The 26460-nt window shown below is 37.2% G+C and overlaps 1 protein-coding gene across 2 annotated transcripts in view; it reads left to right on the top strand.

The window, feature by feature from the left end:
- Positions 1-11898: 11898 nt before the first annotated feature.
- The window catches only part of LOC149215222 (late embryogenesis abundant protein 31-like), a 46126-nt gene continuing 31564 nt past the window's right edge, over positions 11899-26460 (top strand). The window contains exon 1 of one of the 2 annotated variants that reach the window (XM_089392569.1): positions 11899-12671. In XM_089392569.1, the coding sequence (XP_089248695.1) occupies positions 12252-12671 (420 nt within the window). In that variant the 5' untranslated portion in view covers positions 11899-12251. The remainder of the gene's footprint in view (positions 12672-26460) is intronic. The other variant, XM_089392568.1, reaches the window with a different exon arrangement.

Below are 26460 nucleotides of genomic sequence, written 5' to 3'. Positions count from 1 at the left end.
GATTCTGACATGGATGTTAGTCTTGGTAAAGGTTGATTTCAAATTAATATATATGTTGTCTTGATCTTTAGAACATGTGACTGAAATGTGTGAACAGTTGCAGGGCAACATGCTTGGTATTAGCATGACAAGGTAATAGTCGATTTGTTTATATAATTAACAACTGGGTGATATGGCAACGCATAATAAGACTTAATTGCAGCAAGGAAAAAGGTAAAAGGAAGGAATTGGGTAAGAATTCCTTTGGCAATGTTTGGAAACCACAGTTCCAAATGAATGAGTCTTCTAAACCTTGGTTTTGTTTGACACTATGTGGATATGTGCTATATTCATGAACATGTATTTGACAGGTATACCAACTAGTTTCCAGTTATGGTTGGATTCGTCAAGGGAATTGGAGTCCCTTAAGAGATGGCATGGACGTGTTTAGTTACAAGGCAACGTGCTTGGCACATCAAGGTAAGGTAATTGGTATATTGTTATATTTATTTATATACTGACAGTTATGTGTTTACGATAGTATGATGTAGGGAATTGCATGGCAAAAGAGACTGCTATGAAATCTTGAAGAAGGCTTAGGTTGAGCTTTCCGTTGGAAGAATTGGGAACCCATGGGGATTGAGTCAAGGTGTTTGTTGCTAGTTTTATGTTTTCGGTCTTTTGTGATTTATTTATGCTTGATTTGCAGTTTTGTGTATGAATGGTGCATGTCCATGCCACTTTGTTTGTGGTGTCGTATTGTTATTGGTTTTCATGGTTTTATTCTTGTTTGTTTATTGTTCTTGACCTTTATGTCTTGATGGGTCTCAGGCATTGGTTGAGAAGGAGGGAATTTAGTGGAGCTCGGGAAGAGCTGAATGAAGTCCAACGGGTAATGTAAGACTTAGATAAAGTCGGTGCATGTATAAGGGCAACTAAAGGCAAGAGTATGATAATGGATTGGATTGGATTGGTCCATTGTGGTAAATGGACAGTGGCAGTACATACATGAGAAAGGTAACCAAAAAGGTAAAGTAAATGGATTTGAGGCGTCAGATGCCTTGGAAATGTTGGGAACTGTAGTTCTCAATGTTGTGCATGGATAAAGGGAGTTCTTTTAACCTTGACCATATGTTATATGGTAATTATGGTGTGATCATGATTAAATTGATCTCTATATATGTATACATGTATGCATGTATGTCATTGTTTGACAGGGTCGTCAGAAATCATGATTGTTTAATGCTAATGTTTATATGTATATATGTATGTAGGTATGTTGTTGTTTGACATGATCATGATTGTTTTATGCTAATATATATATATATATATATATATATATATATATATGTGTCACTGTCTGACAGGGTTGTTAGGGATCATTTTGTGGAGGAATGATTGTTTATGCAAGTGAATGGCATGAAGAGATTCCTGTTCTTATGGGGAATCAAGTGGGAAGAGTAGTCCTCACAAATTTACAAAGTAAGTATCATGTGGTTATGAGTTGATATTATGTGATTATACTATGCCTATGTTATGGTAAGTAATGCTGAGGGATACATTAGCAGAATGAAAGTAGTAAGATTTGCTGCATGTTGGGGCAAGCATGGATGGTGGAAGGATAATGGAAGCAAGGTTGTCTGGTAGAGATATTGTGGTTTATGGATGTGTGGTACTACTGTTGTGTATATGTTGTGCATATTATATATTCAGTGATAATACCTATGATGTTGTGTGCCTGTTGTATATATGGTGTTGTGTGCATATTGCATATGCAGTGTTGGGTATAGATGGTGTTATGTACATGTTGGATATGTGGTGTTGTGTACATATTGTATTGTGTGCGTGATGGATATGCAATGTTGTGTGCATGTTGGATATGCAGTGTTGTGTACATATGGTGCTACGTACATGTTGTATATGCAGTGCGATGTACATATGGTGTTGTGGCATGTTGTACATATGGTGTTGTGTGCATGATTGTACAAGTGGTGTTGTGCGCATGTGGTGATGTGTACATATTGTACATGCGGTGTTGTGTGCAAGTGGTGTTGTGTACATGTCGTGCATGTGGTGTTGTGTACATGTGGTGTCGTGTACATGTTGTGCATCCAGTGTTGTGTACATGTGGTATTCTGTACACATTGTACATGTGGTGCGATGTACATGTGGCACTGTGTACACATTGTGCAAGTGGTGTCGTGTACATGTGATGTTGTGCACACGATGTGCAGGTGGTACTGTGTAGATATTGTACATATGGTACTAGTGTATATGTCGTATTGTGTGCATGTTGTACATGCTGTGTTGCGGGCATGCGATACTATGTATGTGAGTGTAGTTATGGCATTGTGACATTTGTATATGTTGCGTTGTACTCTTTGTATGTATATGTATTATGTTGTACACCAGGTGTAGGGGTATGCATGTGTTGTGTTGTACACTGGGTATAGGTGTATGTATTGTGTTGTGATGTACACTGAATGTAGGTGTATGTGTTGTGTTGTATGTTGGATGTAGGTGTATGCATTGTGTGGTGTTGTACGTCGTGTGTGGGTGTATGCATGTGATGTACATTGTGTGTTTGTGTATGTGTACGTGGTTGAAGAGAAGCAAAGGCACTAGGTGCTTTCTGGGTGTGGCAACCAATCTGATGTGTGTACAGAAAGAACAAAGGCGGAATTAAGGACCGATTAAAGGATAAGTATCAGTATTATAATTCAGTTTTATTATACATGTGATCTATGATTATGATTTATGATCGTTACATGTGATCTATGATTCTAGTTTATAATGATTGCATGTGATTCATGATTTTGATCTATGATGGTTGTATTTTGAGTTAACCGGATGTGATATGTTTATACATGATGATTTGATCAAACAACTAGTTTGATTTGTTGTGACAGGAAGTGAACAAAATTGCAAGTGTACCTTGTTGATGGGCCACCAATGAGGTATGATTTGAATTTATTTTAAATCTAATGGCAGTTATGTGCTTGGTATAGAAAAGCATGAATATGCCCAGTTGGGTGGTTGAAACAGACTGTAAGAATTAGCAGTGTCAATGAAAGGAATTGGAACATGAAATAGTATGTTGGTAAAATACTTCAGGAGCAAGGTCGTTGTGGGACAATGGTACCAAACAGTTGCCATCGATGTCCATGAGCATGTTATGACCGCTATGATGGTTTTGAGGCAGGGATATGCCTTGGTTTTTGGACTTCTGGTGTGAGGAAACCTTCCCAAGGGATGTGTCACCCGAGGGACTGTGTAGCAGAGAAAGGGATGCCCGCAGAACTTGGAAGGTGTGTGACTGCACGAAAGGGGGTGACCAGATTGCCCGAGGGACTGTGTAGTAGAGAAGGGAAGGTCATGGATGGATTTGTTTTGGTCATTAGCATTGCCAGATGGAATCAGATGCACATTGGGAGTGTGTCCAGGAACAATGAGCTGGTAACTGTTCATCGAGAGGACAAGTTGCATAGGATTGTAGCGTTGGACATTAGATGAAGCTTTGACTTTGGAAGTGGATTTTAGACTTCATGGGAAGGAAGTGAATTCTGGTACTACTTTGAGGGTGGAGATGTGAGCCTCTGGATTCCCTTGTTGCTGATATAGACATCATATCCTTTTATTTGCTGGTTAGAACAAATGTGCATATGTATATATTATTGTAAATACTGTATCGAGATGGATTTATAAAGCTCCATAGACAGTATGGTTATTTGCTGGTTGAAGAAAATGTGCATGAGTATATGTGGTTGTTATTGTAAATATTGTAATGAGTTATGTTATAAAGCTCCAGTAAGTGGTATACCGTTATGTTTTCAGCAAGATGTCATTGTAAATACTGCAACGAGCTATGTAATAAAGCTCCATAGGCAATATGTTTTGTTTGCAACAGTTTGCTGGTTTGTAGGTGTCATTGAACAATGAGGACGATGTTCCCTTAAGGGGGAGGGTTATGTAACAACCCTGGTTAAAAATCCATGTAAAGAATATCATACCAAGGTCATGGGACACGTATTCTGAGTTGAATTGTGGGAAAAAATTCATAGTGGGGTGTCACTTCGGTTTATTAATGGCTAAGGAAATTGGAAAAGGCATTGGCAAAGACAAAGAGGCATTAATTAACATTTTATTTATGAAAATAATGGAAATCAGGAGAAACTGAAGGTGAACAGTCACATGTTGTATGTGAGGAGGAAATTGAAGGAAAATAATGGAAAATGAAGAAACTAGAGGTCCCATTGATAAAAAGGCTTATGAGGTTCAGTTGGGATCCTTTTGACAGGGTTTTGGTGGAGCTATCTTCTATTCTCTCTCTCTCATACTCTTGGATAGTTGGAGTTTTCTTGGGGAACTCTTGGAGGAGTGTGGAATACTTTGGATTTGGAGAAAGAAGGCAAAGGAAAAGTAGGAAAGCACAAGATGACATCGGGATCAACAACTACAATGGGTTTTTCTTGCAGGTACCAAGTTGCATGTATTATTTCCTTGTTAGTTTTGGCATGCATGGCACATGCATTTGGTTTTTGGTTATGATCTGTCATTGGCATGGAGGAATTCCTAGATTGATGGTGGATTTACTTAGCCTTTCCATTTCCTGGATAGCCATGGTGTTGTGGTTTCTTTCCTTTTGTTTTCTGGTTGGTTCTCATGTTCCTTTGGTTGTAGGTTGAACTATTAGTTCATGGAACCTTGGTTGGACAAACACTCTGGAGCCCTGTAACAACTTGGGTTGAGTTACTAGTACTGGAGCCTTGGTTGGACAAACGCTCTAGATCCCTTTGTGGGTTGAGTTACTAGTCCTGGAGCCTTGGTTGGACAAATGCTCTAGAGTTTGAAAACAACTGTGGGTTGAGTTACTAGTACTGGAACCCTTGATTGGAACAAATGCTCTGGAGCCCTATATAGCTTAGGTGGAGATCAATCTAGTGATGGTTAGTTATGTCCAACCACGAGGTGGAATCATTGGTTGAGGTTTGAGGTGGTTTGGCCTTTGGAAGCCTTGGTTCGATTTTGTTGGATTTATCTCATGAGATCCCACATTCATGCTTGGAATATGGCACAGGGGCGACTAACTGAAAGAAAGAGTTGGTTCAGCCTAGTCTATGGTCGGGTGGTATGTCGAAGTCCCTAACTTGGTTGGATTTTCATATGTTAATAAGAGCTATTTTTCCCTTGGTATTTTCATGAGTAGAGGTACTTGATGTTATGTGGCTTTAATGTTAATTTCCTCATTGATATATCTCTGGTTATTTGTTGGTTATAAGCATGTTTTATGACAGTTATGACGTATGGCTCTCATCATATTTTGATTATTATGTGAAACAATAATGGATGGATGACCTAATAGATGATAATGCAACTAATGTGAGAAGGCATCAATCCGTCTTGACGATTCTCAGATAAGTATGACGCCCCTATGCTCAGATCTGATGTTGAAACCTGTAGATTTCATATTTGTGATATGTTTGACGAAATGATTGTGATGGTCGGGCTTGGTTAAGTCAAGTCCTTGATCAAGTTTTGTGTTAGAGTCTTTGTCTTGGTGTCATTTATTGTCTCAGAAAGTCTCATTAAGTTCCAGGGAGTGGATTGGAGACTAACCTTGAAAAAGTGGCTTAAATCTCGTAGTCTCTAGCACAAAACTAGTTGAAAAAGACTGTAGTCTCTTCCTTGTAGGCATTGTGGGAGCTACAGGAGGGTCCCAGTCGCATGCATGCCCATGTCATGGGAGCGACTAGGGGTTTAATTCATTGAAAGGCTAGGTTAACTCAGGGGGTTGGGCACCTGGAGTGGTGGATTTTCTCTTGGGGGTTTGTAGCACCTGAGGGAGGTATGTGAAGTGTTGGTTCATCAGTTCCACTTCCTTAACTGCACTTAGGGAGTTGAATCATACCGTAGTAACTCTTCGTCACATGTTTACCTTGGTGGACCGGTTAGCTTGGGTAAATGTGGGAGGAGGGAGTTACACATACCATTTCTCAAGGGATTCCAATTTGCTTGATGAATCGAGCCATAACTGGAAACCAAATATTATGTTTGCATCTGATCAAATGTAGTCCATGTAGTTTCCTCGGCTTCAAAGTGATTCCACACACTTAACTTTCTCCATTTCTTGATCCCAAAGCATGAGCTCCTTCCACTGTAGATGCATTGAGGCCCTGCCTAGAACTCTCCCTCTAGTTCCACTTCCACCTCAATGATAATTGTCTGATGATCTGCCTTCTTGTTATCCACTGCGCATAAATCCAAGAAATGCTCTGAACTACATCCCCAACTATTCGTGCCTCCTGCGCACTATAGATTTGAGGCATATCCAACTATGCCACTCTGATACAAAGGGAAATCCTTCCTGCAATGATCTCCATCACAAGTTCAACACCACAATGGTTCTCTGCCATTGCCTTTATTTTGCTGCTCCACAGGCTGAGACCCATGTCCTTTCTCAACTGCATTGAACTTCTTATGAGGTGCCATATTTTCCTTGTCATATGTACCCTTCAAGTCACACTTGAACTTAGGATTGCACTTTGACTGCTTATAACAATGATTTAACTTTATGATGGATTTCTCCAATGAATGAGGCTCATTAAACTTGATCCAATCTTTGAATGATAATGGTAGTACGCTGATGAACCTTTGGATCTTGTTTTCTCATTCTGAGATAATACACATACCTCAACAACTATAGGAATATTCTTGTCTACTAGTTATCTATCATAGAACCATTTGCAACTCATAGAAATCCTCTAGAAAATATCCCTACTCACTCCTCCTATAAAGATGATGGTGGCGATGGTGATGATGTCTCTCAGAACTAGAACTAGAATAGAATCCATTAGTGCTAGCTCGCCTATCAAGTGTATCCAAGGATCTGTCACCTCTAATTGTGTCATTTCTATCCATCACATGTCTTCTCTGTCCAACATGTATCTTGATCGAGACCTGCTACCATCTACCCCATTTGTTTTTTCCTCCTATCCATGACTGATCCTCAGTTGTCCCCACCTCTGCAAATTTGAAAGGCTTTGAAGGATGAATGCATTAACCTATGTTTGTTTTTCTTGAGCTTTGGAAAGTCTTTCCTGTAACTCAATTAACTTGTTATTGTCTACCTTGCAACTCACAATTCTGCCTTTAAACTTCTTAATGTGCCTTCTATATCAGGAGAATACTCATCTCCTAGCTGCTCAATTCATTTGTAAGGAGAGTCACATGAACTGTAATCCACCATTCTGCTCATCATCTCTGATCTTCTATCTCTAGCAAACATGTCATGTTAGATAAACCAATATAGACATAATCAAAATCGTACCTTAGTGTACCTTAGGGGAGGCTATCACATTTGCACAATTCAATCCAAATTAGCATGATACATAATAGTATCAAGAACTTAACTGTAATGACAATAGTCATCATGCATATGACCGCAATGCATAAAAAAATTAAGTTAACTATCATGCATGACAATCCGATTCACGTGCATATGACCGCACTAATCAATTAGCATCTATCATGCATGTAACCACAACAAAAATTAAATAACATGCATGCATATAACCATGATGCATATAACAACCATTAACCATCATGCCTACATGCAAAACATATAAACCTGTATGAAAATCTACTTTTACCTCGAGGTCTAGTGGTACAACATCGCTCTGGTACCACCTTGTAACGCCCTCCCCACATCTACCCACTTTTACAAGCTTTCTAGGGTAAACATGAGATGAGTGTCACTATGATATAACCTGACCTCCAAGTTCCAATTATGGAAGTGGGCTCGACAAACTAACATCCCACAGGAACTATAGACCACTCAGGATCCTGCAAGCCACCTTAGGTGATTAATCCCTGAGTTGGAACTCATTTTCACTAGGTTTACACCCCAACCACACCCTTGACACTCTATGCATGCGGTTGGAAAGCTATAACCACACACACAAGCTTGCTTCCATGTGATTATGACCCAAAAACTCCATTTCTGTGCCAACATTTCTAAGATTTGAGCCACCTTTCTAGGCTAGCCTCCAGACCACTGCTCAGAACTGCCTGTAACTTTCCAGAATCATGATTAAGATGACAACAATGCCAAACATCCAAACTTGAACAAGATCTTGACTAGGACATGCCTAATACACAACAAACATTTTGTCAAATATATGGTAAACATGAAAGCTACTAGTCATGAATGCATATGTGATCATAAACTTCTGAACTTCAATTGAAAATCACCAAGAAGGCTCCAAGCCCTCTCTAACTAGCTACAACAACACTTGTTAAACCGTGCATTCCTCAAGCATCAAGTAACTTAACAAATCATGAACAAGAGCCATAACTAGAGCACATCATATATCCAGGTATATAACCAACATATAACTAGAATAAATACCATAACAAATCAAATGATAACGAGTACAAGTGCTCATAAACCACAATAGGAAAGTAGCTCTTATTAACATATGAAAATGCTAAGCAAGTCAGGGATTTCCACGTACCACCTGACCATAGATTGGTTGAACCAAATCTCTCTCTCAACCAATCACCCCTGCTCAATGTGGGATCATAAGGGTTAAACCAAAAAAATCCAACCAAGGCTTCCAGTGGCTAAACCACCTCAATCGTCAACCATAGTGATCTCACATATACAGTCCATAAATCATTAACATCAACCAGATCGATCGCTACCAAAGCTGTCCAGGGCTCAATGAAATAGTAACTCAACCCACAACTAAATCAAGGCTCTAGAGAATTTGTTCCAACCTGTGGCTCCAGGGACTAGTAACTCAATCCACAAGGCTCCAGAGAGTTTGTCTCAACCTGTAGGCTCCAAGAATTAGTAACTCAACCCAAACTATTCTAGGGATCCAAAGCGTTTGTTCCAACCCAAGCCATAGGAAACCTAAGAACCAATAAAAAAACAAGTGGGAAAACCCACAACAACATGGTTATCCAGGAAATGACAAGGAAAGACTGAAACCACTGTCAACCCAAGCAAATCTCCATGCCAATGAAAACACTTAACCAAGGAACCACACGCATATACCATGCATCCAAAAATCAACATGCTAAATCTCCCCTGCAATCCACAACTAATTTATGTTCCTACTTGCCGCTATCCAAGCTTTCTCTTGCGAACCCTTGCTTTCCTTATTTGCTTGTCCAAGTGCTTGTTCTTTCTCCTTTGTTGGTCTTGATCAAGATGAGTCAAAGCTGTCAACTAATTCTCAGGTACCTTTTTATCATTCATGTCTAATTTTTTTCTTCATTTTCCTTCATTTTTCCTCTAATTTCCCTTGCATGCAAATTTGTGTCTCTTCACCTTCCTTTTCTCCCATTTTCCTTATTTCTCATAATTAAATGCCAATTACTGCTTCTTTTCCTTTGCCAATGCCTTTGTCAATTTCCATAGCCATAAATAAACCAAAATTGATGCCCATTATAATGTCTATCCACCATTCAACTTGGAATTCGTATCCCATGACCTTGGTCTTATTTTTATTTACATGGAAAATCAACTAGGGGTTGTTACAAATTGCTGGTTCTAAGCCTTTCTAGAGAGCTAGAAATTGAGTTTGGTTATTGGTTGCAATGCCCATACCCCAAGCATAAATTGGATCTCGATTTTTCGTTGGGGCAAAAGATGACCCCCTCTTGCTCCTGCCACCCCTAAATTATTAATAATTATTAGCCGAATGCTAGAGATTTAATTTGCATAAAATATTCTAGAATATTCTTAGTAGTATACACAAATGCAAGGCTGAGATTTACTTCCAAAGTAGCTATGTCCTTTTTACCTTTTTAATTATATTCATTAATTAAAAAATGCCATATGAACATGCGTCATATGAAATGAGTTATGATTTTTTGGGCATGTGGTATTGATAAGCCATGGTATTATAACAAAGCCTATTTAAATATTAAGATTCTTAATGATAAAGTGGGGGTGAATCTCCATGGTTAAGAATCTTGTTATTATTATTACTATTATTACTTTAAATACAGTTATAATTGTTGAGCGCTATAGAGCTAGTATGGCAACAATGTTGTAAAACATTATGTAATATAATGTTATGTTACATTGACTTGGTAAAATGATTTAAAACTATCCTAGATCCATCCTAAGTGCAAATCTACCAAGCCCTTAGAGGGATTAAATCTCTTGAGATGCAAACATCTTTCAGAGTTAAAAGAGTTTTGATCCCTATTGGTAGATCTAGAGTTAAGATGGATCTACGTTGGTTTAATTATTAATTATAATTAAATTATAAATATAATTATTATTTTTATGTTTTTAATTTTTATTTTGAGTGAGTCAAAATATTAAATAGGACATTACATTACAACATCTCTACCATATTGGGTTGGAGAGTGCTTCTCACTCTAATTAAATTAAGATTAAAAGTAATAATTATATATAAGTTTGAGTTACTCATTTGATAGATTTACCGATGGTTATTGCATAGTTCATGGTATTTATTATGATGAAACATATTTAAAGACTTAAGGAAATCCATTATATAATGCAAAAGTACTAGCTTCCCTTGCTCCATTATAGAATGCAAAAGTACTAGCATAGATCTATTCTCACTTAGGAGTTGATCCGAGTTGATCCCTCTCAATGCCTGGTAGATCCGAATTTAAAATGAATCTAAGCTAAAATAAGTGTTTCGATGTTTATTATGGATTTATGGCTATTGACATTTATCAACCATTTAAGTTACATTCAGATTGAAGATTTCTCTTTACTGGGTACTTAATTTTTTGCTTTTTGTCAGCCCCAGAAAATATTATTCTCTGCATAATGACTCATCCTCTTCTACAAAAAGGTATGTTTGTCTATTACTTTCTTGATCTTCTTATCTTCATGGGGCTACTCTATCTATATGGACCTCAAGGGTCATCCAGGAGTCTATGGTAGGTTATTTTATGTCTTGCTTCTTCACACAGTTCTACCTACATCTCTACATGTAAGTACTTTTTTAGAATCTGGAGTATTCTGTACAGCACAGTTTCTTTCTGCTTCATGCAATTTTTCTAAACACACTATGTAAATAATCTTTATATAAATATAAATATCGCCCTTTTTTTTTCGTACTGAAAATATATATATATATGTGTTAAGCATATAAACATTTCAAAACACATGTAAGAAAATTCTTAACAATGGAGATTCAACCCACCTTATTATGGAGATTCCTAACTTGTAAATAAACTTTATTACAATACTATGGACCAATACCACCATTTATTAATACGATATGCCCAAGAAACAATAACTTATGATACAACATTTTATAAGCGTAGACAAAATGACTCATTTAGAGAGATTTTTAAGAATAATACATTTAATCTTTTTAATTTACAAAGTTTAAGTGTGTAAGGTTGAATCAAAATCTTTATAAAAAACTGCTCATTTAGAGATATTTTTAAAAATGATACAATTAATCTATTTAATTTACAAAGTTTAAGTGCATAGGCTAATAACAATCATTATAAAATTTAACTCTGTGTACCACAATCATTATAAAATAATTACAATCTCACTCAAAATTATACCACTGATTTAAAAAAAATGCCATTTTACTAATTAGTTAAACTATGTTTTTCTAATTTATATTAATTTAATTAATAATTATGGACAATAAAATTAAAATTTTAAATACTGTTCCCCAACTTAAAAAAATACATAATTTTAATTTATTAAAATCTATGTATAAAAAAATGAATTATTAATTTTTTTTAATGAGAGGCAAAGAAGACGTGCGTATCAGAACGCTGACCGAGTCACCACGCATTCTATAACTCGGAGAGACAAATAATCGACCTACCAACTGTAGAAGGGGAGGGAAAGCTCTCCATCATGAATACATTGGAGGAGCCGAGGACTGGACACGTACACAACTCTTCCTTTGAGATCATGCAGTCCACCACCTGTCTCGCCGCAGCAGCGACCTTTTCAGTCATCCTTTATCCAAAACCACCTGGCACCGACTGGCACCGACACAATGCTCTCTCCTCTTGCTGCATTTTGCTACATTTCTGTAATAAATATGCAGATTATCCTCTGCAGAATGTGGTACTCTTCTGTGATAAACATCGAGAAAACAGAGCAGCATTACTAGGCTCTTTCTTCAGTGATATCTGAGCCAAGATTGATTCATTTTATCAATACCACACCGAGGTCTTTCAAAGCTGAGGAAGAGAATTAAAGAGAATTACTTTCAGGTAGCATTGGGTTTCCAATTTGAGTGAAGATGATGAAAAAGGAGGTCCAAGATGAGAGTGTTTCTTCAAATAATGAAGAGCAGACGAAAGGCGAACCCATAACATATGGAGATATTTTCAGGGTTTCATACGACTTAGGGAAGGAGCCCATAACCGTGAAGGATGCAGCGTTGATGCAGAGCGCAGAGACGAGGGCTGCAGGGCGCAGCCTGAAAGGAGGCGCAGCTGCCATAATGCAGTCGGCAGCGGAAATAAACGAGAGATTAGGTTTGGTGGATCCAAAGCGCGAGACCATTGCCGCAGCGGAGGGAATGGCGGTTATAGAGACTCAAATTCCTGGGCAGGTGGTTAGTACGGAATTTGTTGCAGGTCAGCCAGTGCATTCAGAGATAAAGCCTGTTTCCACTCAGCATTCTGTCGCTGCCACCGATGCCATGACAATTGGCCAGGTACTGCATGTAGTTTTAAGCATACAAATACTTTTTTTCTTTTGATACAAATGTTTTTTTTCGGTTGATTTCATTCATTTGTCTCTTGATTTCTTTCATTCTATAATGGTATAGATCCATTATAGATCCATTTTAACCTCGTATCTGCTCAGACATAGCATAGACATCCATTTTAACCTACATCCATTTTAACCTCGTATCTGCTCAGACATAGCATAGGGCACATGGTAGGTTAAAAAAATAATGTCTGAGCATAGATATAGCATAGGGCACATGGAAGGTTTTGAAAAAAACTTAGCATAGGGCACATGGAAGGTTTTGAAAAAAACTTACCATAGGGCACATGGGAGGTTAAAAAATAAATTCCAGGGGTGTCATGCATCTAATTTATTTTCGTAAAACATGAATTATCATCCCTGGGCATAGCTAGAACTCAAAATACAGCTCCATCATTGATTAAATTTGAAATTTTACCGATGACAATCCACACCCAATACTTGCGTGTTGAATGCTTAAAGTCTTGCGGAATGCCCAGGTTTAACATTTTGGTTAAAGACTTTTATGTACAATAAACTAAGATGTCAATGTCATCTGGCCCCGAGTATCTGTGCATTACACACTTTCTTCTACACATCCTTTCAGTGAATCCTTTCTACTGAAGCTATATCCCACCCCAGTTCTACCCAACCCGCAGAGTGCACCATGCTCCTAGCTGCAAAAAGGATTAGGGCAGACACATATCTAGATCTGTCACATCCCTCCGACCCAAGCTGTACAGTGGAAGAAGGATTAGGACAGACCTCCTTGAGGTTGCCATTCTGGGAGGTTAGATAGCTGCGGTTCCAGTATTCACTAGCATAGATCTATTTTGAGGCCGGATTACAAGGACCAGCTTAGATTATTCACTAGCATAGATCTATTTTGTCCTTGGATTATAAGGATCAGCTTAGATTCATTTAAGGCCGGATTATAAGGACCAGCTTAGATTATTCACTAGCATAGATCTATTTTGTCCTTGGATTATAAGGACCAGCTTAGATTCATCTAGACAAGCTTAGATTCATCTAACTCTGTATCTAAGGCCGGATTATAAGGACCAGCTTAGATTATTCACTAGGATAGATCTATTTTGTCCTTGGATTATAAGGACCAGCTTAGATTCATCTAGACCAGCTTAGATTCATCTAACTCTGTATCTATTAAGTAGCCGGGTTTTTTTCAGTATTCACTAGCATAGATCTATTTTGAGGCCGGATTATAAAGACCAGCTTAGATTATTTACTAGCATAGATCTATTTTGTCCTTGGATTATAAGGACTAGCTGAGATTCATCTATCTATTTTGTCCTTGGATTATAAGGACCAGCTTAGATTCATCTAACTCTGAATCTTTTAATTAGCCAGGGGATTAAAAAAACTATTAAGTACTCAAGATAAAAAAACTCTTGAAATGCAAATCTTCAGATAAAAACAGTCAAAATTATGATAATTTTGAAAAATAAAAATAAAAAATTGAAGTTAATATTCTCTGTATCTATTGAACAGCCAGGCATAAATAAAAACGAAAAACAATTAGAAATGCAAATCTTGGGATAAAAGCAGTCAAAATGATAAATAGCAAACAATTTAGAAATGCAAATCTTGGGATAAAAGCAGTCAAAATGATAAATAGCCAGGAATGGTGCGAAACCGATTTGTTTGAAATTCCTTTTCTTCCCAAAAAAAAATAGGCTAGGCAAAAAATTTCTTCCCAAAAAAAAATAGGCTAGGCAAAAAATTTCTTCCCCCAAAAAAATAGGCTAGGCGTGAGTGAAATTCTTTTTCTTCCAAAAATAGGCTAGGTGTGAGTGAAATTCTTTTCTTCCAAAAAAATAGGCTAGGCGTGAGTGAAATTCTTTTCTTCCAAAAAAATAGGCTAGGCGTGAGTGAAATTCTTTTCTTCCAAAAAAATAGGCTAGGCGTGAGTGAAATTCTTTTCTTCCAAAAAAATAAAATAAATAAAATAGGCTAAGCCAAAAATAATAAATAAAATAGGCTAAGCCAAAAATAGGCTAGGCGTAAGTGAACTACCTGCATGACTGACCATAAAATAGCCAGGAATGGTGTCAAACAGACTAGTTTGCTTTTCTTCCAAAAAAATAGGCTAGGCGTGAGTGAAATTCTTTTCTTCCAAAAAAATAAAATAAATAAAATAGGCTAAGCCAAAAATAATAAATAAAATAGGCTAAGCCAAAAATAGGCTAGGCGTAAGTGAAATTCTTTTTCTTCCAAAAATAGGCTAGGCGTGAGTGAACTACCTGCATGACTGACCATAAAATAGCCAGGAATGGTGTCAAACAGACTAGTTTGAATTCATTTTCTTCCCAAATAGGCATGACTGATAAAATGGCCAGAAATGGTGCCAAACAGATTTGTTTGAAATTCCTATTTTCTTCCAAAAATAGGCATGATTGATATAATTTTTATAGTTTTATTTTCATAGTCTACATTATCTGACCATAAAATAGCCAGAATGGTGCCAAACAGACTAGTTTGAATTCATTTTCTTCCAAAATAGACATGACTGATAAAATGGCCAGGAATGGTGCCAAACAGATTTGTTTGAAATTCCTATTTTCTTCCAAAAATAGGCATGATTGATATAATTTCTATAGTGTTATTTTCATAGTCTACATTATATTTATTTTATTGTAATTATATACCCCTAACATATAGAGTTAAGACACACATACATTATATTTATTTTATTTATTTTATTATAACTATGTCTATTTTGAAATAGGGTTTTTAAAATTTGAATATAATTATTAATAATTATATAAAATTTTAATATAATTATCAATAATTATTAATAATTAATATAATTATCAATAATTATTAATAATTATTAGGTGGATGGTGATAATTAATATAATTATCAATAATTATTAATAATTATTAGGTGGATGGTGAGACACATATATTATATTTATTTTTATAAAATTTTAATATAATTATTAATAATATTAGGTGGATGGTGAGACACGTACATTATATTTTTTTATTTTATAAAATTTTAATATAATTATTAATAATTATTAATAATATTAGGTGGATGGTGAGACACGTACATTATATTTTTTTATTTTTATAAAATTTTAATATAATTATTAATAATATTAGGTGGATGGTGAGACACGTACATTATATTTTTTTTTTGTGATTTTTACTAAGTAAAGGAGTCTGTTCTTAGTAGTTAGGATCTATTTTCTACATTGGTGTGTGGTTGAGATATTTTCTCAACCAACAGATTGTGTGTGCATGTATATATGTAATTACATTTGATTAATGAAACAATTGACATTATCAAGTTTTTATCATGGTATCAGAGCCTGGCCCCTCTTGGGCTTGGCTCCCAGGCTGAGGAACCTTAAAGAGTTTGATTTTTTGTTTTGTTTTTTGTTTTTGGTTTGTCCATTATTCGATTGTTTGGCTGATCTCTCGGTGGCGCAGTGGCGGTGTGGTGGATCCGTGCTGTGGAGTTTGCTGGGAGGCTAAGCGGTGGAGCAATGGCGTGTTATTCTATTCACCTCTGAGAACGAGTTTGGAGTTGCTTGGTTGAGCCATCAGTGGAAACGATAAGCTGCACATTGCGGATTTGAAAGGTTGGTGGTGTGGCTGCACGCTGAGGGATTGTTGTAGTGAGGTGTGTTCAGCGAGAGAGATTGCATTGTGAGCAATTGTTGTTAGCGTGAAGGCGCAAAGGAGATCCCTCGACTGGGAAGCTAGAAGTCGAGTTTGGTAGAGCCGAAGTGTTGAGCAAGAGCGTGGTGGTGTTGCACTGTGGCAAATCGGTTGTAAGTAGCCCGTGTGAAGCCTAGGAGAGTGGGCTGAGCAGTACAATTCTTGCTTGAGCCTGGAAGTCCAGTGTGAAGAGCGACGGTAGTTGACTGGAGAGACACCACCCCTGTGTGGGTCAATTGGCAGATCCGGTTTCAGTGGCGAGATTTTGATCCGGTTTGGGGATCGAGACGTGATCTGTTGCGAAGGAAGCATGGATCTGGAGTGAAGGATGCATTTAGGCCGATCAGTGCAGCGTGGTCGAGCTAGAGGCCGAGCGGGAGCAACAGTGGTGCCTTGATGCACTGTTTTTAGCAGCGAATTTGCTGTGGTGTGGAGTTGTCTGTGTATGCCGAGCAGTCAGCGGTGAGATCGAAGGATTTGGGGTCACTGTCAAGCAGCAGTTTGTGGCAGCACTCAGTGGATAGGGCTCCTGCTGTGTTCAGTGGCGGCCATCATATTTGAGGATCTGCTTGATGGTGTTATTCAATTGATTGAAAGAGATGAATGGTGCAGTCTGTGTGTTGCAGTTGCATGCTGGAGCTACGTGTTGGAGCTGCGAGGTGAATGCTTATGAATTTGCTGTTAAATTTTTTATTTCCATATTGTCTCTTGTGGGACAGGGTGGAGAGTTGAGAACCGACTCCTGCACCCTTGAAATTAGTTCCTGATTCAGATCCCACTGTACCTTTTACGCTTCATGAGATTCGAACCTCGAACCTCGGAAGGCTTTTTCACTGGGAGCTGGTTCATTGTTTGTTTCTGAAGCGGGGAGATTTTGAATCTGGAATAGTCTACAGCAATCCGACAGCATCACAATTCTTCCTTAGTTGAAACGCCGTGGGAAGGAGCAAGCCAAACCAAATGTTTGTGAAATTGCTACTTCAGTTTTGGATTTCAATAGATCTATGATCTTTGTAAAATTTGAACAGAGTCAGCTATGAAAACATGGATTCTTGTAGTTGTAGTCCTCCTTGTGGTGGCGGCAATGCTCTTGTGTTGGTGACAAGAGATTTCTCAATTGTTGGTTACGATCCGAATGATCTGGACTTAGTCTGGAAAATGTATGAATGATGGCGATCAAGTACAAAAAGGCAAACAATTCACTGGATGAGAAACACAAATAATCGTGGTTCTGGCCTGGGATTTAACAACCCGTCTTGATGCCTCCAGTTACACCATTCGTACAGTTCAGTGTCCTTGCTGCTTGGTGGTGGTCTTGTACTTGCTCTTAGAATTTGTAAAGTAATATTAAAGATTCTATTGCAGAAAAGGTTAGAAATTTCCTTTGGACTCTGCACACTTGCATCAAGGCAACATGGACTGTGATAGCTTTCAATGTCTGAGATGTTATGTTCAAAAGCCTGTCTTTGGTACCCGTGGAGGTCTTTGATGTTGTGTATAGTGTTCTTCATTTGTGAGTCATGGTTGGAAGAGGGCCTTAATAATGGGTAGGTTGCTGGATAAATACAAGCCATGGGAATAATATAGCACTAAAGAATTGTCTAACGATGTACATATTTTGATAGAGTCCTATGGGGTCCCGTGCATGGTGGAAATTTTGATAGAGTCCTATGGGGTCCTATGCATGGTGGAAATTTTTCACTTTTGCTAGCCCTTATATCATCATCTGCGTACGAAGTTGAAACTGCAACTGGAAGCTTTCTTTAGTTGTGTTATAATTAGGAGGCTTGCACAAAGCAAGTATGGGGCTTGTTATCAACAACAGGAAGTAGCAATGGAAGCATTAGTAGACTTCTGTAGACAACCAACATTTATGCTTGAGATGTATGCAAATTTGGATTGTGATATTATTGTGCTAACATATTGGAGGAGCTTGGGAACCTACTGTCACGTAGTGCATTTCTAGTAAATTGTCCCTTGTTCGCGATGCACATTTTGGCATTGGATGGGCTGATTATAGTCATTCACAGCATGGCAGATAGGGTCAACAACAGTCAACATTGCACACCATAGAACGTACGGTGTATGTGGGGAATTGCTTGTTGAAAAACTCAATTGTTGTTCATGAGTTCATGAAGCATTTTTTTGGAATTTAAATTGATATACATATTGAGATTAGCCACCTCAATATGAAGTTATTTTGTTAGAATTGGCTATTTTAACAAATGACAAGTTCATGGAGTTCCAATATTTAATTGATAAAGACAAAGATGTCTAGGATGTGATCAAAAGATGAAGTGCACGAGCAGCATCAGAGATTGGAGGATGACGGACAATCTAGTTTGTGTGAGTTTGAGTGTGTTGTGGAATAGACTCATGATGATTATAGTATATCACACATTTTAATTTTAAGCAAGTCTAGGATGTTTTGTGGTGGTCTTTTGTAATGTATGTACCTGGTAACTCCAAAAGTTGGAGTGTGTAATGTAAGCCCGATGAGGAATGTGTATCCCCATACATGGTAATCTAAAAACCACTTTGTATTTGCAGTGTCGGTTTGTGGTAAGCTAGAAACCAATGTAAGAGTGAAGTGGGACAAAGATTCCTGTTGGCATGGTTTAGGGTTAGCCGAGAAAACCCTTGGCTTGGTTGAGTCGGGTCTTTGGAGTGCACTAGTGGTAGGTTTGTGGCCCAGAGTGGCTGGAGTGCCTTAGTGGCAGGTTTGTGGCCCAGAGTGCCTTAGTGGAAAATTTGTGGCCCAGAGCGGCTATGGTGAGCCTTCATGGCTGTGTTGAGCCTTCGTGGCTGTGTTGAGCTTGGTGGCTGGGAGCCCTTGGAGGCATGATTGAGGGTGATCCAACAAAACCCAATGCATGGTTACGGGTAATCCGACAAAACCCTGTTAACAATGATGGAGGGGGATTTACAGGTACGAGTACATGTATGCAGCTATAATGGTTGACAGAACCATGTATGCGAAGGACATCCGACAAGACTGGCGGTTGTAGCGGTTGGCAACCATGCATTCCGGTAGATGGTTGTTCCTTTATATGGACGTTGACATATTCTTTTGTTATGTTTGGCCACAACTAGATTTTGCAGATTGATATTCAGACAAGTAGTCATTAAGGGGGGGGGGTGTTGGAAAATGTAACTCCTACTTGTCTCATTTGTGATTCTTACTAAGTAAAGGAGTCTGTTCCTAGTAGTTAGGATCTATTTCCTACATTGCTGTGTGGTTGAGATATTCTCTCAACCAACAGATTGTGTGTGCATGTATATATGTAATTACATTTGATTAACGAAAAAATCGACATTATCAAGTTTTTATCAACTTTGAAATACAGTTTATTGAAATTTTAATACAATTATCAATAATTATTAGGTGGATGGTAAGGAATTAACCTCCAGAACATTTTAGAATATTCATACCCGTATACACAAATCAAAGTTTGCAATTTATCTCCAAACTTCAAAGAAGTTATGGTTTTGTTGTCTTTTTAATTAAATTGATTAATTAAAAAAAAGTCTCATATGAACAAGTGTCATATAAGTGAGTTATCGTTTTTTGAGTAAGTTTGTAACAAAATCCAATGTCATATAAGTGATATGAACAAGTGTCATATAAGTGAGTTATCGTTTTTTGAGTAAGTTTGTAACAAAGCTTATTTATAGATTAAGAATCTCCATCGTAAGTGTTTTGATGCTTATTAATAATAACGTGATTAATTAATAATGTAATTTATACCATAGAGGATGTCCTCGACCTCACTATTTGTATTCACTATTTGTATTGAAGCTTATTATTCTTATTCTTGTTATGAACAAGTGTCATATAAGTGAGTTATCATTTTTTGAGTAAGTTTGTAACAAAGCCTATTTATAGATTAAGAATCTCCATCGCAAGTGTTTTGATGCTTATTAATAATAACATGATTAATTAATAATGTAATTTATACCATAGAGGATGTCCTCGACCTCACTACTCGTTTTTTGAGTAAGTTTGTAACAAAGCTTATTTATAGATTAAGAATCTCCATCGTAAGTGTTTTGATGCTTATTAATAATAACGTGATTAATTAATAATGTAATTTATACCATAGAGGATGTCCTTGACCTCACTATTTGTATTGAAGCTTTATTATTCTTATTCTTGTTATGAACCAGTGTCATATAAGTGAGTTATCATTTTTTGAGTAAGTTTGTAACAAAGCCTATTTATAGATTAAGAATCTCCATTGTAAGTGTTTTGATGCTTATTAATAATAACGTGATTAATTAATAATGTAATTTATACCATAGAGGATGTCCTCGACCTCACTATTTGTATTGAAGCTTATTATTCTTATTCTTGTTTTACCCCCTCTCTAGGATCCCTCTTGTTTTCCCCCTCTTTAAGACCTATAAGTACGACTCTTAATCTCCATGGTAAGCTCATTTTTTGAATAAGTTTGTAACAAATCCTATTTATAGATTAAGAATCTCCATTGTAAGTGTTTTGATGCTTATTAATAATAACGTGATTAATTAATAATGTAATTTATAGAGGATGTCCTCGACCTCACTATTTGTATTGAAGCTTATTATTCTTATTCTTGTTTTACCCCCTCTAGGATCCCTCTTGTTTTCCTCCTCTCTAAGACCTCTAAATACAACTCTTAATCTCCATGGTAAGTGTTTTGATGCTTATTAATAATAACATGATTAATTAATAATGTAATTTATACCATAGAGGATGTCCTCGACCTCACTATTTGTATTGAAGCTTATTATTCCTATTCTTGTTTTACCCCTCTTTAGGATCCCTCTTGTTTTCCCCCTCTTTAAGACCTCTAAATACGACCTCTAATACTGTTGCGAGTGTGGAGAGAATTGTCGTCAATAGATTCTTGGACTGCTACTATTCAAATCAAAGATAGGCACACACAAATGTAGTATTGGGGAGCCAAGGTAGGATTCTAGCAATCTATTTGCCTGTTGACCACTATTAGTTTAGCATTGACCAATGCAACTTATAATGTTTAACCTTAAAAATTAAATATTTATTTTTCATTATTTTTCAAATAAGTTGAAGGTGTTATTGGAGCCTCTTTACATTATAATGTCATGCAGATAATTGCCTCACATATTTTGTGCCATAATTTATGGATAACTGCCTCACATGATTTTAGATATTTTTGTAATTATTTTTTATTTTTAAGCTTTTGCAATAAAACTATTCAAAAATAAAATCCTCGAAACTAGCTCATACTCACGTAAATAACATATTTATCATGAGTTACTTCCACCATATTTTTTTTCTATGTAAAACTGATCTATTAATAAAAACATAATGTACAAAGAGGCACTGACCTCTGCGATACTAGGTCAGCGTTATGACCAAATTAAATAGCAAGTCTTGACATCGCCACTGCCCCAGTTGGGGAAACCAGTCGGAGAATGAGATAAGAAAAGTTCATTTTACCAACTAGGTCAGCTTTATGACCAAATTAAACAGCAAGTCTTGACATCGCCACTGCCCCAGTTGGGGAAACCAGTCGGAGAATGAGATAAGAAAAGTTCATTTTACCAATGTTTCACCAAGTCTCCGGGACGGGGAGACGCACAAAAGGGGACGTGTGGGAGTACCCTCAAATTTTAGGGAAATTTAGGGGAGATGGGGGATGTCGAGGTATATATAATATAATTTTTAATTATATATGTATATAATTTTGAAATTTTCATGTTCATATTCATTGTTCAATAATGAAAGCATATTAAATAGACTAATTAGTAATTAATAATAGTAATACCAATACATTGGAATTTCAAATTTGATCCATACATAAAATTTAAATTCATAATTAAATCAAATAATAACATATTGTAATTGAATCTTGGTCCGTCCTCATCATTCATTTTGATACATACATCATTCATATGACATACTCATTATAATGTTCTAAATGCTAATTCATCAAGATTCAATACCATAAGATTCAATAATAAAATTCAATATGAAATATTCAAATACAATGTACATTGATCCATATCAATACCATAAGATTCAATAATAAAATTCAATATGAAATATTCAAATACAATGTACATTGATCCATATCATTCATCATTCATCAATCATCATTCTATAATTTACATTGAATCATTGATTTAAAAATTAAATTTGAAAATTGAAAATTCATCATTCATCATTCATCATTCTAGCATCATTCATTTTGATACATACATCATTCATATGACATACTCATTATAATGTTCTAAATGCTAATTCATCAAGATTCAATACCATAAGATTCAATAATAAAATTCAATATGAAATATTCAAATACAATGTACGTTGATCCATATCATTCATCATTCATCAATCATCATTCTATAATTTACATTGAATCATTGATTTAAAAATTAAATTTGAAAATTGAAAATCATCATTCATCATTCATCATTCTAGTTTTCTAGATTCTAAATTGAACACTAAATTAAAATTTTCAATTTATATAACTCAAAGTTTCAAACTCAAAAATAGTTAAGAGTGAAGAGTCGGTCATCAATATCTAGTGTCACAACTCAAATGTTAAAACTTAAAAGTAAAATTGAAAAGTAAAAATGGAAAATGAACACTGAAAATAAAACCAACTTCAAGGACTCAATCTCAATGATTGATCCTCTACATCCATCTGCTGCATGAAGTCATCAGGAACATCAATGGGAATGTCATTATCTGAGTCAGAATCACTCTCTTGAGTAACCAATGGAACTCCAACCAAACCATGCTGCAACTCATCTGGTCTATCCTCATCATCTATCTGTGCACTATCATCTGGATCCACATCCCATTGTGTTGTTGGTCCCCTCCGATACTCTGGTGTCTTCCTATGTGCAAGATGTAGAGAACTGTGCACTGCAACTAGCTTCTCTCCTCTCCTAGAGGAAAGTCTATTTCTCTTGATAGAGTGGATGAAGCTATATGTGGACCAATTCCTTTGCTGCAGAGAAACTATCAATCTGAGACAATAAGCGAATAGCAAGTTGTTGGATCTCTGGAGCCTCATCCCCATGCATGGTCCACCAACGTCAGTCTGGCCTAAATCATTGCAATCTTCCCTTGCAGCAGGCTTGTTGAAGGGACCATTGAGACTTGCAAATTGCATCCACTGTTTCCTAATGGTTCTCCCTTCTTCTGAACTATACATCTTTGTAATGGCTGCTCGAAGTCCCTTTTTGATCTCTGGATCTTCAATGGGAAGAATTCTACCACTTCTTGCCACATACCATTTTGGGTGAGTGCATATGCCGCCATGTGCAAAGGTGTATTCATTCGATCCCACCTACGCTGAATAATGGGTCGAATCTGAGTCGTATGGAACTCTAAGGAAGGATCTTTCTCATGAATGGCTGCCCTTACTTGATCCAACATACTATCAAAAGTCTCATAGATTTCCCCAAGAGTAGGAGAATCTGTGTCAGTGTAGCGAATGACCTCAACTACAGGACGTAAGAGTGACACCAAATAACCACAATCTGTCCACCAATCATTATCCAATATCTGAATCCTGATTTTCTTCCCTTCCTCTGTCTTGGATTCTGCCCATCTGTTCCAATCTAGAGTCACAACCATGGTTTGCAATGCTGACTGCACCTCCAACATCCTCTCTAATAAAAGAAAATAACTAGCATATCTGGTATCGGTAGGCTTGAGGAATTCCTTCCTCGCATGAGACCTGTACATGGCTAAGGAGGTGTGGTGATTGCAAGTAAACATTTGCACATTTCTTGCAGCTGTCACCAAGTTAGATACCCACTCAATTTTGCCAATGTCTTTCAATGCATTATTGAGTGCATACACACAACAAGGGGTCTAGAAAATATGTCTGTATTTACTCTAAATCATTAATCCTGCTGATCTACACACTGATGTTGCATCTGTCACAACCTGTACAACATTTGTAGAGCCAACCTCCTCTATAGCATCACGAAGAAGCTCAAATTGGAAAGCTGCATCTTTGTGCTTTCCAGAACAATCAATAGCTCTAAGAAAGAAAGGCCCCTCTCAACAAGTGACTATGATGTTGATAAGTGGATGTTTGGCAATGTCTGTCCACCCATCCATAACAATAGAACAACCTTCCCTCACACATATCTGCCTCAAAGTTTCCTTTTGCACATTAATATTGTCCACTTGCCTTTCTAATATCACAGTCCTCAACTTATGTTCACCTGGGGACACATGAGGATCCTGCTGTTGCAATTGCCTTGACCATCTCCTTGTAGTAAGGAGAACGACTAACATGGAAAGGAATTCCATTGGCAAAAAGAAATTTGCCAATGGCATCCTCTGTATCATCACGGTTCAACTTACTATACATCCCTCCAAGAGTTGGTCTCACTGCACAAGAGCGGGAACCCTTAGTCCCAATAGGAGATGGTGGAGGCATATCTTTCTTTGATTTTCTTTTTGAGCTTGTGGCTTCATTAAAATTTTCTTGAGGTTGGGCCATGACATTTTTGCTTTAGAACATGCCCATTGCATCTGCTGCCATTTGCATTCTCAAGAGCTCTGATTTTTGCAGTAGTGTTAAATGTGAACATATGCTAACCCCTTTGCCACCTACACCCAAAAGATGCATCCTGAGACGACTATAACTCCCAGCCCAAGAATGGGCACAAATGTTGCATTTCCAATGGCGTGTCCCACCTCTTGTGCTTCCCGGTTTTGGTTGGGTTGAAGAGCCAATGATTTTGGTAGCATATAGCAAAAGAGGTTTGCTTGGATTGAATGTCCCCTTTGCATATTCTGGCAATGACTTTGATGGGGTTGGAGTTGTTGAAATGACATTAGCACTAGCTGTACTACTGACATGGGTGTCATTCCTTGTTGATGGCGTTTCAGTTTGAAGAGGACTTGTTGTTTCAGTTTGAGGATCATATTCATTTTCAGTTTGACTGTCACTGCCACTTTGGTTGTTGTCACTCATTTTGCAAATAGTTTACTTTGCAGATTTTGTATTATTTAATGCCCTGCGAGAAGGGTTTCAAAATCTAAAATTTAAAACCATTGATAATTTATAAAAGTTTAAAACTGAATCACTGATAATTTATAACACTGAGTAACCAATTTATAAAACTGATAATTTAATAAATTATAATTTTAAATTTATAAAACAGAATACTTCTAAGTTCACTAAGTTCACAGCAATTAAAATTCTTAATTTTTATTTTTTATTACTACTGGTATTTCTTAAAAAATTTAAACGGTGAATTTGACAAACAATTTATAATTCTGAGTTTAAAAAAAATAAATTAAACAGTGAATTTGACAAACAATTTACAGTGTAAATGATAAAATTTTAACACTGAAACATGAAAAAAATTAAAAAAAAATTGCAGCAAAACTTACTGTACAGTCTGGAGTAGCTGCGTGGATTTTGGAGACTGGAGCAGCAATTGCCTGGAGCTTCGTGGAGCAATCTGCCTCGTCCGACGAGTTGTGCTGCAAGCTTGCAATCTGCTTCGTGGATGCCGGGTAGTAGACTCTGTCGAGCTGCCCGCAGTAGCACTCTGCAGATGCGTGAACAACAATGCTGCCGGCTGCGCAGAGGGCTGGTGGACGCGGGGATGGGTAGTCGAGCTGCCAGCGGCTCAACACTCTGCAAATGCGTGGAACAGGCTAACATCGTTACAACAAAGCTGCCGGCTGCGTGGAGGGCGGTGGTATAGTAGCAATGCTGCCGGCCGCGTGGAGGGTTTGGTGGAACTGTGAAATAAACACCCACCTAGCAAGCAGAGGTTGAACCCATGTTTTAAAGAGACAAACAGCACAGGGAAATCCAAAAAACAGTTTAATAATAATAATGTATGGCTTGAATCGGATTAAAATTTAGAAGGTAGATACTAGATAAAATGTTAAGAGACTGGCATAGTAGATTGCAAAACAAAAATTACCAGCGTAGCAAATAGAACATAACAAATTGCTGTTTCAGTTGCCGGCTGCGTGGAGGGCTAGTGGAACTGTGGAGCAGCAATGCTGCCCGCTGCATGGAGCAACAAGGTAACCAGTAACCACTGCA

The sequence above is a fragment of the Pinus tabuliformis genome, chromosome 1_1, assembly GCF_031772625.1.
Source record: "Pinus tabuliformis cultivar Carrire ecotype Pingquan chromosome 1_1, CPIR1, whole genome shotgun sequence".
NCBI classification, from domain to species: Eukaryota; Viridiplantae; Streptophyta; class Pinopsida; order Pinales; family Pinaceae; genus Pinus; species Pinus tabuliformis.
Note: the sequence above shows the minus strand (reverse complement) of the source record. Positions and strands in the feature narration are given on the sequence as shown.